Source organism: Colias croceus, chromosome 9, assembly GCF_905220415.1.
Source record: "Colias croceus chromosome 9, ilColCroc2.1".
In the NCBI taxonomy this organism is placed as follows: Eukaryota; Metazoa; Arthropoda; class Insecta; order Lepidoptera; family Pieridae; genus Colias; species Colias croceus.
The window spans coordinates 46,010-59,005 of NC_059545.1; the positions used below are offsets into that span (position 1 = coordinate 46,010).

The 12,996-nt window shown below is 36.2% G+C and overlaps 1 protein-coding gene and 1 long non-coding RNA gene across 6 annotated transcripts; one reads left to right on the forward strand and one right to left on the reverse strand.

Annotated features, from left to right (window-relative positions):
* Positions 1–12,868, forward strand: LOC123694605 (reticulon-4-interacting protein 1 homolog, mitochondrial-like). 5 transcript variants are annotated; one of them, XM_045640085.1, is made up of 6 exons: positions 1–72; positions 2,316–2,504; positions 2,910–3,133; positions 11,302–11,618; positions 11,782–12,082; positions 12,583–12,868. In XM_045640085.1, the coding sequence occupies exons 2-6, from the start codon at positions 2,324–2,326 to the stop codon at positions 12,733–12,735; spliced, it is 1,176 nt and encodes a 391-aa protein (XP_045496041.1). In that variant the 5' UTR covers positions 1–72; positions 2,316–2,323; the 3' UTR covers positions 12,736–12,868. The 5 variants fall into 5 exon arrangements, with proteins under 5 accessions (XP_045496041.1, XP_045496040.1, XP_045496037.1 ...); XM_045640084.1 differs by lacking the exon at positions 1–72 and adding an exon at positions 1,470–1,513; XM_045640081.1 differs by lacking the exon at positions 1–72 and adding an exon at positions 1,520–2,090.
* On the reverse strand, positions 2,185–3,735 carry LOC123694607. The gene is made up of 2 exons (XR_006751822.1): positions 3,311–3,735; positions 2,185–3,159 (listed from the first exon to the last, which is right to left on the reverse strand). It is a non-coding gene; the product is annotated as an uncharacterized LOC123694607 (long non-coding RNA).
* Positions 12,869–12,996: the final 128 nt, after the last annotated feature.

A 12,996-nucleotide genomic window follows, 5' to 3' on the forward strand; every position in this document is an offset into this window, starting at 1 on the left:
AAAGAGTATAATGTATAATAGGGCGTGCAGAGTGACCAAGACGTGACATTGACATCTTCAATCTATATTCCGGTAATTCTTATGTGTATAGTACTATAGTATAAAATAAAATATCTTAGATCATTAATAAAATATAATAATAAATATAATTTCACATTAATATTATTGGGAATGGGAATACGCATGAAACTCGAATTAGTGTAAAATATTGTTTTTTAATAAACTTTATTATTTTTTAATGAAGTCATTGATATTTTTTGATATCATTTTTATTTTTACTAAGCATTTTTAATCCATATAAAAGTCTGATGCGGTAATATGTGCAAATGATTTTTGTAACCATCAATATCTTCTTCTCGCATTTCTACTAGCAATTGAGTACATATTGTGGAGAACATACTCCAAGTTTTTCACTTCTACATAGGCACAGAATACTTAATAGTAGCTAACGCTAACATAGTATCGTATCCGTACATTACTTACTCTGTGATCATACCAGCACACACGTCTAAGGCCGTATTCAGAAAGAAAGCTGGAAACTTATAAGCGCTTACCGGCGCATGTCAGCGCTGGTTCGTTCTTTCACAAAGGAAGCAGGTTGAAGCAGACCAAGACAAATTTTATATGGCAGCGCCCAGCGCTGACCAGCAAATATTGAAGCTTGTCGGCGCCATTCAGCGCTTATTGCCGCGTGTTCATATATTTTCCTGCGCGGGTTACCAGCGCTGACAAGCGCTGACCTGCCCTTATATACAAGTAGGTACGCGTACTTGTATAATATTATACTATACAGGTCAGTGCTTAGATCATTAAGGTGGTTTTCCAATTACAGAGCATAATGCGACTCAGTGGCGCACAATGCCGAATTATGCTGATGCTTAATTGGAAGGTGAAAAGTTCAGTGTTGAAAAAAAAAATATTCATATAGTTAGCAATAACCCACAATAACCTCATTAATTGTGTAAATAAAGTGGTATACATAATAATTGGTTGAAAACTATTTACGGTTAATTTAAGTAATTTGGAATTTGATTATTTCATTAACATTTTTTTCAATGTTGGTACCTTCATCCATACTTATATTGATTTTTTTACACAATTTGAATTAACTTTGATTATTTCGAAAAAACTACAATGAAACGAAAGCTTTAAAATTTTTTCCAACAATTAATAATTACTAACGATAAATCGATTGCACGCATCAATTCACGCGCATTACTTTTAAGAGTGCTCGATTGTGCGAAGCACGTTTGGAAAACACGGCATGTAATGATCTAAGGGTCAGTGTTCAGCATCCTCTCAGCATCCGATGAGAAATGAATTTGACTTTTGACAGATGACATAATAATATTACCGATCCGACCTCCGACCTATATTACTTGCTCTGTGGATCCGACCATTGATCCGACCTCATCCGACTTCCGATTGTATCAATTGTGTAAATAAATGTCAGAACTCAGAATCAGAATTCAGAAAATCAGAAGTCAAAACTCATTAACTCAAAACTAAATAGGTACTTCAACTTTAATAGTAAAACAGCTGTATCACAAGACGGAAATGTGAAGGAAAATTTCGTTGCTATAAAGCAATACATACTTAAAATAAATGAAATATGAACACGATAATTGCCTTAACAATTTATTTTTCTATATGATGTGAATTATAGACTTTTATTATGTTAAACAAAAAAAGAGTTATAGTCTGTTATTTATAAATATTCTTTTCACTCATCTAAACTTTAATTTTAATTGTATCGGTCGAAATCTCAGAGCAGTTTATATTTTTCATTACTTATAAATTAGCAGTGAGTATAAAAAAGGATTTCATAATATTCAAATAATAATAGAAATCGCCATAACCTCTTCGGTGCAGAGGTTAATCTTTGGGATCTAAGGTTATTTTGGTTATTCCTATCCTATGTCCCTTCTGAGGATTCACTGTCTTTCTTGTCTTTATGTACCAAATTTAATTCATGCCATTTCAGTAGTTTAAGTGTGAAGAAGGTTAGAAAGACGTAAACATTTATTTTATTTGTAGGGATTATAACACAGATTATTTTTTTAAAAGTCCCTAGTTCAAAACAGATACAGGTTAATGAATATTTTAACTTCATTACTTACTTAAATTACTCTGAATTTTCACTTATATTGTAAATGATTGTTACTGTAAAAAAAAAAACTAGAATGAAAGAAAGAAAAAACATTTATTTATACACAATGGAAATGGATATGCTTTCAGCTTTTTAACACAATATTTTATTTTTCACAAAATTGCTTTAATAATTTAATTTTATTATTTTGATAACGTTATTACAGTAAAAAGAATGTTAGAAAGCCAAGTGAAAAGTGTGGCTAGCAGAATGAGGGCGTGGCGAGTGCACAGCTATGGCGGCCTGGCAGAGCTGCAACTGGACAGTGCTCGTGTGCCAGCTCTGAGGAGCACTGACGATGTGCTTGTTAAAGTACATGCTGCATCTCTAAATCCACTTGATGTGGCTATGCTCGGTATGTCTACTTTTTGCCTTATGTGTGAGAATGGCTGGCCACTCAAACTCATTCTACTATCCTGCTAATATTATGAACATCAAAGTTTGTAAGCATGGGATGGATCGATGTCTGTTACTCTTTCACTAAAAAACTACTAGACAGATTCCGATGAAATTTTACAGAAATTTAAGTTATACATCACATTAACACATGAGGTATAGAAGTACTTGAATTTGTATCTGGGTACGGCCGCGGGTGAAACTGCGCGACACAGGTAGTTCTAAGTAGTCTGATGTTGCATTACAATTTTTACTAGAATGGAAAGTGTCATAATATGCTTTCACTGTGTGTGCGCTTGGAATAGAAGGTAGGCAGTTAAGGTGGCGCAGCTCAGGAACATATAAATATATTGTGCGGGAGCAGGTGGGTACGGGTCGCGCGTGCTGAACGTGCTGCGGCGCGCGGAGAGCGCGGCGGGCGCGGCGGAGCTGAGCGAGCTGCCGCTGGTGCCGGGGCGCGACTTCTGCGGGCGCGTGGAGCGCGCGGGGCCGGCGGCGCGCCTGCGGCCGGGCGCGCGCGTGTGGGGCGTGCTGCCGCCGCACCGACCCGGCGCGCTCGCCGACTACGTGCTCGTCAAGGACCGCTGGGTGCGTGCCTCCGATTCCTCTGCTCTCTGAATTTAATACGATACGCATAATAAAGAAGAAAATGTGTTAAAGGTCTCTGAACGATTGCTGCTTCTTGTCAAGAAAAAATAAAACCCAATACAGAATTGTATGCTTATAGCTATCGCGTTGAGATTTGAGCGTATGTTAAAGCCTCACCTGAATGTTTGTATGTATTGTATGTTTGTATGACTCGATTTTGACCCACTATATACGGACATTGAATTTTGATTGAATTCAAACTTTGTAAACTTAACAAGGATCGGTGGATTTTGTTTTAACTGTATTAATTATTTTTCGTATATTTTGAGCAACTTATCTGTAAAGATCAATTTCAAAACGTTCAGACTCTCGATGACATTTTGAATATAAACAGACAATAGTATTATCGTTCATCTTCATCTGTCACATTCTGACATGTAAACATTGTGTCCTTAAATATTTGTTATTTAAAAATAGTTAAAGTGGTCTAAAGTTGTGTTGTTATTGAGGGAACATTTTAAGAGTCTCCAAATTGTCATCCTAAATTTGAAAATAGTTCCAAAACATAATAAAACGTCGGTGAATCGGCTGAGAGCAAGAAGCTTATATCTAATACACTGGAGATTGCACTATGACCATTGACTTGTCACAAGAAAATATAACCTTGAATGACGTCAGTGTTGTTTTTTGTCTCTTTCTGTGGGTGACCACACTGGTTTGTATATTCAGGATTTTTCAAAATAGAAAAAACTAAAAATCATGGTCTATAAATAATAACGACATATATTTTTAACAGTATTAATTATATTATAATATTACTGGCCATACTTTATAGGTACATACAATTTTAATTGGTATAGAATGATAGTTTTAAATAACTCTTGGCTACAAAGCCTGGATATGAACCGATATATAGCATTAACATCCTTTGTAAATAGAGGAAAGTTGTGTTTTGCATCAGATGCTGTTTACCAAATTGTAAGCTACTCAGATCTTCTTTTTAAACGCGTTGCTTCGACGGGTCAATTTCAAGCCAAAATCATCAAAGAAAAACTGTTTATAATATTATGTTACTTTAATAAAATAAGTATATAATACCTTTTGAAAAATAAGTATGTTATTTTTCAAAAGGTATTTTTTTCTGGGTCGTAATCCTCAGTAATTTTACCCTTGATGGGCACATATATATTTTCTTTTTATTTTACTTTTTGGAAAGCTGAAATACCTAAAACAAAAAATATGAGGTAAGTTAAAAAAGTATAAATTTCGAACGAACAATCTTATAACTACATGTGAGTGCAATACCGATGTCGAGTGTTGTTTCATTACTAGTAAAAATCTTGAAAATGGTGTTCTAAATTTCATCATAATATTGTTATTACAATATATTCTCTTCACTATCCATAAAAACTCGTCATCATGGTTACCTTACTTGTTAATTTTGTTTATTGAAAACTTGTTGAAAAATGATAAAGTATTAGGAAAATAACAAATTTAACATGACTGCTTTCTAAAATGATGCAAAATTTTACAATTTTTACCATTGAAATGATTCTAAACAGGTGAATGCAGGAGTATTGAGGAATATTGTAAATAACGTAAATATACACTTGCCTGTGAAATTCTATGCCAGAATTTGGTGTCCAAACACTTCTGCAATTTTTCACAATGCAATACATTATTTATATTCGGAAAATATTTATTAAATACGCAACAATCTTAGATTACAAAATAAAAGACAGATGGAGCGTTGCCGAACTAAACCGAATAATTTATCGTCATTTTCAATAAAGCTATGTGTGCTGTCATTTCGCCGCTGCACTGTACGTACACGGTGCTTCTGTGTGCGTGTAATGTTGCCAGATATTGAAATATTTCCCAAATTTTTCCCCGACTACGCAAAAAAGAGGGTTATGTTTTTCGAGTTTATGGATGTATGTATAATATTTCTTTGACACGCCCTGCAGTATAAACCGTTGGACCGATTTTGAGTTGTGAGGTTTCATTGCAATGATCTGAATTATTATGTTAGTGGCGGTAGTGACGTAGGCTTTATACATAAATTAGCAGTCAAGTTTTAATTTTTATTTAAATTCTTTTATTACATAAAGTACCTGCCTACTAAAGTTATATATGGACAAAAAAATTGTATTCAATTTTTTATTAAATAAATTACATAAAAAAGTTTCAATATTAACTATATAATAATTATATTATTTTTTATTTTTCATAATATATGAATATTGAATACGAATAGCGGTAGTTTTTAGTCGAGAATACGGGACACTTTATTTTCATCATATCCATCATGGAGTTCACATAAATTAAATCGCTAGCGAAAACGACTATGACGTTTTTAAGCTTTATAAAAGTAACAAAATAATGTATTATGCTTATTAAAATAATCTAATAATTATCATGAACCTTTAGTGCACTATACAAATAATCACATTCACGATCGAAAAATCCAACAGCATTACCAGGCATTACCCTGAAGATCCTTTAACCATTTTACCGTTTTACCAATAAAAATGGCAAATTCATTTTCAAAATACTGGCAACATACGTTGAAGTTTTGTATTCCTTCATATCTGTAAAATTATTATTCGTATTAAAGAAATAAATCAGCCAAATAATCTACAGAAAACCTGTGAAACGATGTTTTATCTTTTTTTTTGTTTTCGGGAACAAATTTTACAGCGATTTATTATCACAAGACGGCATTTTTTTACTAAAATTGCAAATCCTTTTTGACGTATTGCATGACACTATATGCGCTATAGCACTGGTGCAGCGACGTATTTGTTTTTGATTTCGTATTTTCTTTGACAAGGGCGACGGGCGGTTGTCATGCTCCATCTGTACTTTATTTTGTAATCTAAGGCAACAATATTAACTTAAATATTCGAAGCGACGCAATTTTTTTGACACTTATGCCATATTGTCAAAGTGAGAGTTGCTACAATTTTATTATGGTAACTACCCATAATCAGGGAGTATCGCTTTTTAATAATTGGTCCAGACACTTATTTTATTTAGCATAAATAATAATTGTCTCATCCAACAATGCTTCTGAATGACGTTGTTGGCAATTTATCAACAAACTCATGTACAAAAACTAACCTTTTGCACAGAATATTACGGCATACATAGTAGCCTTGGGAAAACTTCGTATTAACAGTGGCAATACCAAGTTAGGTGTGAAAGTGATAAAACACAACAATTTTCTTGTTACACGTCTAATGTTCATACCGAAATCTCCAGTGTATAAGATATAAGCTTCTTGGCTGAGAGTTATTGTTGATTGAAATCGTGTGTTATACGTGAACTCACCTGGCTTATTGCGATTGATTACATTATTTATCAATCCTGTTAAACAATAAACAATATAAAGTGCAAACAGTGCGAAATTGTGCTAGTGGAAGTATTTATTAACGATATAAGTGTACGTTATTGATTTTTATTTTATATTACCCTCAGTCATAACTGATAAAAATAAATTAAAAAATCCGAAGAATATCGCGTAATTTGACTGGACGCTCAACGGTTGGATTGGCTTCGTGTAACATACATCGGTATTAGATAGAATCTTGAGTCCTCGGTTCGATCCCACGTAATATCAAATATTTTTTTTTTTTATCATCTACTTTAACAAGAACTTACATAATCTTTTACCGATTATAAGGATAAAGAGAGGAAAAAAAGAAAAATATATAAATAATAATATTATAGTTAAACAAAGTAAATTAAATGTGGCCTCTAGTAATAAAGGTCTCTTGTGTTGTGCATGCCCAAATATCATTAGTGGTCTCGAATACCTATCTTGTCTACACTGCACAAGTCGTTTCGATCTGTTGTGCGCTAACATCCCCCTTAAAAAATTCAACTTAATGTCGGAATCGCAAAAAAGGGGTTGGATTTGTCAGGCATGCCACAATAAAAAGATTCCTTGACAATTCAAATACCCCTGTTCGCCCAAATGCACTTACACATAAAAGTACAAGCTCTTCAGATGACGAGCAAATAATTCAAAACAACATTACTCATCGAAAGAAATCGGCGCAGAACCAATCTAAGTCAACAATTTGTGATCCGAACTTATTATCCTTAATAAAAAGTGAAATTCAATCAGCAGTGCATGAGGCTGTTAAAGCATCAATCGATTCTAATATATCGAAGGAGTTAAATGGGATCAGAGACCAATTATCAGTTTTAAATGACTTTCAAAAGACTTTAGATTTCTTATGCGCCGACTATGACCAATTAAAGTGTGAATTTAAACACATTCAAGATACTACTTCGATTTTGAAAAAAGAAAATTCTGTATTGCAATCTAATCAATCTAATAATAAATAATAAATAATGTCAGCGATTTATCAATGCGCATTAATTTATTAGATGTTGTTCTAATAATTGCACGTGAGAATAATGTGGAGGTGAACGGACTGCCTGAAAATAAAGCCGAAAACTTAATTTCGATCTTCTTTTCCCTCTAGGATGAAATTAGGAAATTTGTCTTCCGATACTGGACCTGGCATTTCCGAGCTCTTTGCTTCTCATTTTAATTCAATATTCTCATGTTATAGTGACCAGCAGGTATTTACCGCGGATAATGATATATATTCACAATTCTCCATATATAATATCGAGGTAATTGAGAGCCATATTCTAAAATTGCTCCGTTCCCTCGATCCTAGTAAGGGCGCAGGACCGGATGGAATCCCGCCATTTTTTATTTTTAAAACCAGCCATAATCTTTCCTTTCCACTCAAAATCATATTTCAGAAATCCCTAGAGTCTTCGATTTTTCCAACCGCGTGGAAGACAGCAAATATCGTCCCTATTTACAAGAAAGGCGATAAAGATGATGTCAAGAATTACCGTCCGGTTTCTCTACTAAACACTTTCTCAAAAATATTTGAACGTTTGGTACTATCCGCCGTTACTCCATACTTAAGCAACCTTATCAATGATTTTCAGCATGGATTTTGCAAAAATCGGTGTCAAATTTACTGCACTATTCAACATATCGCACCTTCGGTAGAACAAGGGCACAATTACAGTTTTTGCAATTTTACAGGAGAGCCATTTTAAGATATTTGTAGTACTTAATGTGGTCTAGCTATGATAATATTTTTTTTATGGTTGTTCTGCTTTGTATGACATAAACTATATACTATATTCTTTTAGGTGTATCGTTTACAAATATTAAAAACTGCTAGTTTTTTTTTAATAATATTTTTTTCTTAAGTAGGTGTACATTTGTGCCCTTGTTCCACCAACAAGAAAATTAATTTGTAAATATGGCCATATCTAAAGCTTTAAGTTAATAATTTTGGAATGATAATAACGTGTTTTTTTGTATAAATGTTTTATTTTCTTAAACACTTTAGAGAGCCGTAGTACTTTATCACAAAAATAGAGATCAAAACTTACTAATCAGCCATTACACATCTTCAACAATCTGAAACTATTATGTTTCCTAGCAAAATTCTTTGGAATCGCTTTAAAAATTGGAATAATATTATATTAAGATAACAGAACAAGAAAGAATCATAATTCAATTCCTTGACATTAAATAATTCCTCCTTTTTCGTGGCATTTTTTATAAGGCTTATGTATTCTGCCGGAGTGCATATTGATATTGGGCCAGCTTTTTTTGCACGTTTTACATTCCAGAATGGACGGCATCGGCTTTATGCTGGGTCCCCTAATTTATGTATGATCGATTTTATAGGCAATGTGTTCACAGCAAAATAATACATTCCAAAAACAAATTTGAAAAAGAAAAATAATTATTTACGAATAAATATCTTACTAATATTATTATTTATTATGTAAACTCGAAAGTTTTTGAGTATAGATTTGTGGGTGTGAGGGTATGTTTGTTGTATTTTAATTGGCAGTCCTATCATTTAAATTTCTAAAAAACTAACTTGTTTTTTTGCTCTCTACAGCAATTATCGGAATAAAATGTTACTTTTAAGACCATGGAGTATAACAAATCTTGGACAGACAAGGGCACAATTGTCTGAACGACTTTGTCCTCCCAATTTTTAAATCGTAAACTAGGCATAAGTGTGACAGATATGGCCTTGTCGTTCCAGAAATCAAAAACATTATAGGGCATATTTACATAAACGACGTTAGCGCTCCAAGTGACAGCTAGCTCAGTCCCCGCCGATGGCACAACTAACCAATGAGACTTTGTCTCGCCAAGAGAGAAACAAAATAGCGCCAAAATGACAACGCCACTATTTCAATCTGGCTGTTTTTTGTAGGAATTAAACGAATGTCTTTGTCCCTCCAGTTGAAAGGGCCTTTTTAAAGCATTTCTGCATATTTAAGTCATTTTGGCAATTTATGACAATTATGCCCTTGTTCTACCGAAGGTGCGATATATCAGCGAATGCTTAGATAGAGGCTCTGAAACGGATGCCATATACACAGACTTCAGCAGTGCATTTGACAAAGTCGACCATACAACACTGTTGGTAAAATTGAAGAATTATGGCTTCCACGGAACTCTCATCCAATGGTTTCATTCTTATCTTCACCATAGGGTTCAAAGGGTGACCATGGGTGGATTCAGGTCTCGTGAATATATTGCGACGTCAGGGGTTCCCCAAGGGTCACACCTAGGCCCGACTCTCTTCTTAATCTTTATCAACGACATATCTAACTGCATTTGTTATAGTAATTGCTCAATCTTTGCCGATGACCTAAAACTTTATCGTAGTGTGAACAATTCTGATGACGCATATCTTCTGCAGCATGATATAAATGTTATTCAAGTCTGGTGTAGGAATAATAAAATGGAGATTAACGCTGACAAGTGCCTTCACATAAAATTTTCTAGAAAAAAGAATTCTTTTAATTCAGCATACACGATTAATCAAAAACCTGTTAAGGAAGTGTCAGTAGTTCGTGATCTAGGTATATTATTTGACAAAAAACTAAACTTTTCAAAGCATATCTTCATATATGTTCTAAAGCTTGGCAGATGTTAGGTTTTATAAAACGTAATACAAAAGATTTCAGAAAAGCAAGTACGATAATTTGCCTATTTAATGCCCTAGTACGTAGTCATTTAGAATATGCTAGTACGATTTGGAATCCGCATTATCAAATTCATATAGGCCGCATTGAACGCCTACAGAAAGCTTTCACAAAGTACTTAGCTTTTAAGGATCACCGTAATTCGGTTAGGGCAGATTACAGAGATAGACTGGATCATTTTAAATTGGGCTCATTGGAGAATCGCCGTCATTTACTTGAATTACTTGATTTATATACATTGCATAAAATTATTCATGGGAACCTTAGCTCTAACCTAATTATGTATTTGAATTTGTCAGTTCCACGCTCTATTCCACGTTACGGTGTTTCTAGTACTTTCTGCCCAAGTCTATCCCGTACTAATTTAAAAAAGAATAGTCCATTTAATAGGCTAATGAAAACGTACAATAGTGTTACCAATAAAAGAAATAGCTTACAACATAGTATTAACGTTGACATTGACATCTTTCACGATAATTTTTATAGTTTTAAAAATAAAATAGTAAAGTTTATTCAGTGACTGTTTTGGATTTTGATGTATTTGACATATTTTCTTTTATGTGTTTTTATTTTGTATTGTATGTGTTTTAGCCATGTTTTAATTGAATTTTACATTTTTTTTTTCTTTTTTATTTCATGGATGTACAAAATTTCAAAATTTTATTCAAGTTATTATTGTAGTATTAATTTTATGTATTCTTGATAAATTTTTAATTGTGTAATGAATTTGATTAACTATGTATTTTTAGACTTAAAACTGAAAAATTTTAAGACCTGTTTTTTTATAATTGTTGTATACGCCTGCTATATGGCCAATTCAGTTTAGGAAATTATGATTAACTAGCGGTCCGCCCCGGCTTCGCCCGTGGTACATATTAACGTTTTCTCTACATAAGAACCATCCTCGTACTTCAAGGAATATAATAAAAAAAGAATTATCGAAATCGGTTCAGCCGTTCTCGAGTTATGGAATTACAACGAAAAGTGGCATTGATTTTTATATATTAGAGATGTACTTCTGTAAATTGTATTAATTGAGTCATTATTGGTGTGTCTAATAAATAAATAAATAAATAACGAGTAATAATAACGATAACGAGGACACGCAGGCGGGGCGGGCGCCGCAGTCGCTGGACGAGTGGCAGGCGGGCGGCGCGCTGTACGCGGCGCTGACGGCGTGCAGCGCGCTGCGGGCGGCGGGTGTGCGGGTCGGGGCGCAGGGCGCGGGGGGGCGGGGCACGCGCGTGCTGCTCCTGGGGCTGGGCGGCGTGGGGCAGGCCGCGCTGCAGCTGCTGGTGCACTCGGGGGCGCACGTGGCGGTGGGCTGCGCGGCCGAGCTGGCGCCGCTGGCCGACGCGCTCGGCGCCGCCGCGACGCTGGACCGACACGCGCCCGACTACGACCGGCAGCTAGATGACGCCGGACCGTAAGCCTGTCGATTTTGCTTTTTGAAATTAAAACGACTCATAAAATCATACATAAAACCAGGTGGCAAACGAAATGTTTATTATACATATACACGGATTTCAACAATTTAATTACCTAACTATTTATCGAGTCCGCAACTAAAAGAGGCGCACGCGTCGCAGGTACGACGTAATACTGGACTGCTGCGGCGCAGGCGGGTGGGAGGCTGGCGCGCGGCGCTGGCGGTTCGCGCGCTACGTGACGCTGAGCACGCCGCTGCTGGCGCTGACGGACGCGCGCGGGCTGGCGGCGGGCGCGGCCTGCGCGCTGGCCGCGCTGGCGGGGCAGGCGCTGGCGGCGGCGCGCAGCCCGCCCGCCGCGCCCGCACTCACTGCGCCCTGCCCGCCGCACGTGCGCTGGGCCTATTTCGTGCCGCGCGCCGATGACATTGAGATGCTGAGGCGCCTCGCGGAACGGGGGAAGGTAAATACTGGACGCCGATTAAATTAATCAAAAGGCTATACCGAGCTTTATAGTCTCACAAATAGGTACCCGCGCGGCGGTTTCACCCGTTTACTAGAATGCATAAAGGCGCCACGCATCAAATTGGAGTAACTCGCGTAATTATATACCTTTCCTTACATTTCTCATTACTTTCCGTATTCTTATACTAAAAATATAGATAATTAATGAGAAGCATGGTTGTTTGTTCATTTGTTGTCTTTTCACGTCGCAAAAGCGCGATTTCATTATACGATTTTTGTATCTAAGTTGGTCTTAGAGGTAGTTAGAAAGTCATCGACGTTATGACGTATTTCTTTACCGCGATAAAGATTTTATTCCCATGGGAATTTTTTCCTCGTCTACGTGGGAAAAACCTGCCAGGCGGTTTCCGAAGTCACCCGACTGCCGGATCCCAGTTTTCTAGATTCAATATGAAACCTCAAGTAATATCAAATAACTAGTAAAACGGTGGTGGTCAGTTCAAGGTGCAGGTGGAGCAGGTGTACGGGTGGTGGGACGCGGCGCGCGCGCTGCAGCGCGTGCAGCGCGGCCACGCGCGCGGCAAGCTCGTGCTCGACTTCACCGCGCCCGCCCCAACCGCCCCGCCCGCAGACACCATCGCGCCTACCTAGAATAACTCAAGTCTGGCGTTGCGTTCCCACTGGAATCTAGGGAGTTCATTTTGAGAACGTTAATAGTTAGTGTTATAGTTATTGAAGTATTATTATTGTTTGTTAATGAAAATTATGTTATGAATAAAAAGAATTGGTATTTTTATTTTTTCCACTACGTCCCACTTTCAACGTTTATAACGCCGCGGTTAGATTCTAACTATATATCTAACTGCGACATTAAAAAGTGTTGATAAATTGTGATTCGAAACATTTGCTTAC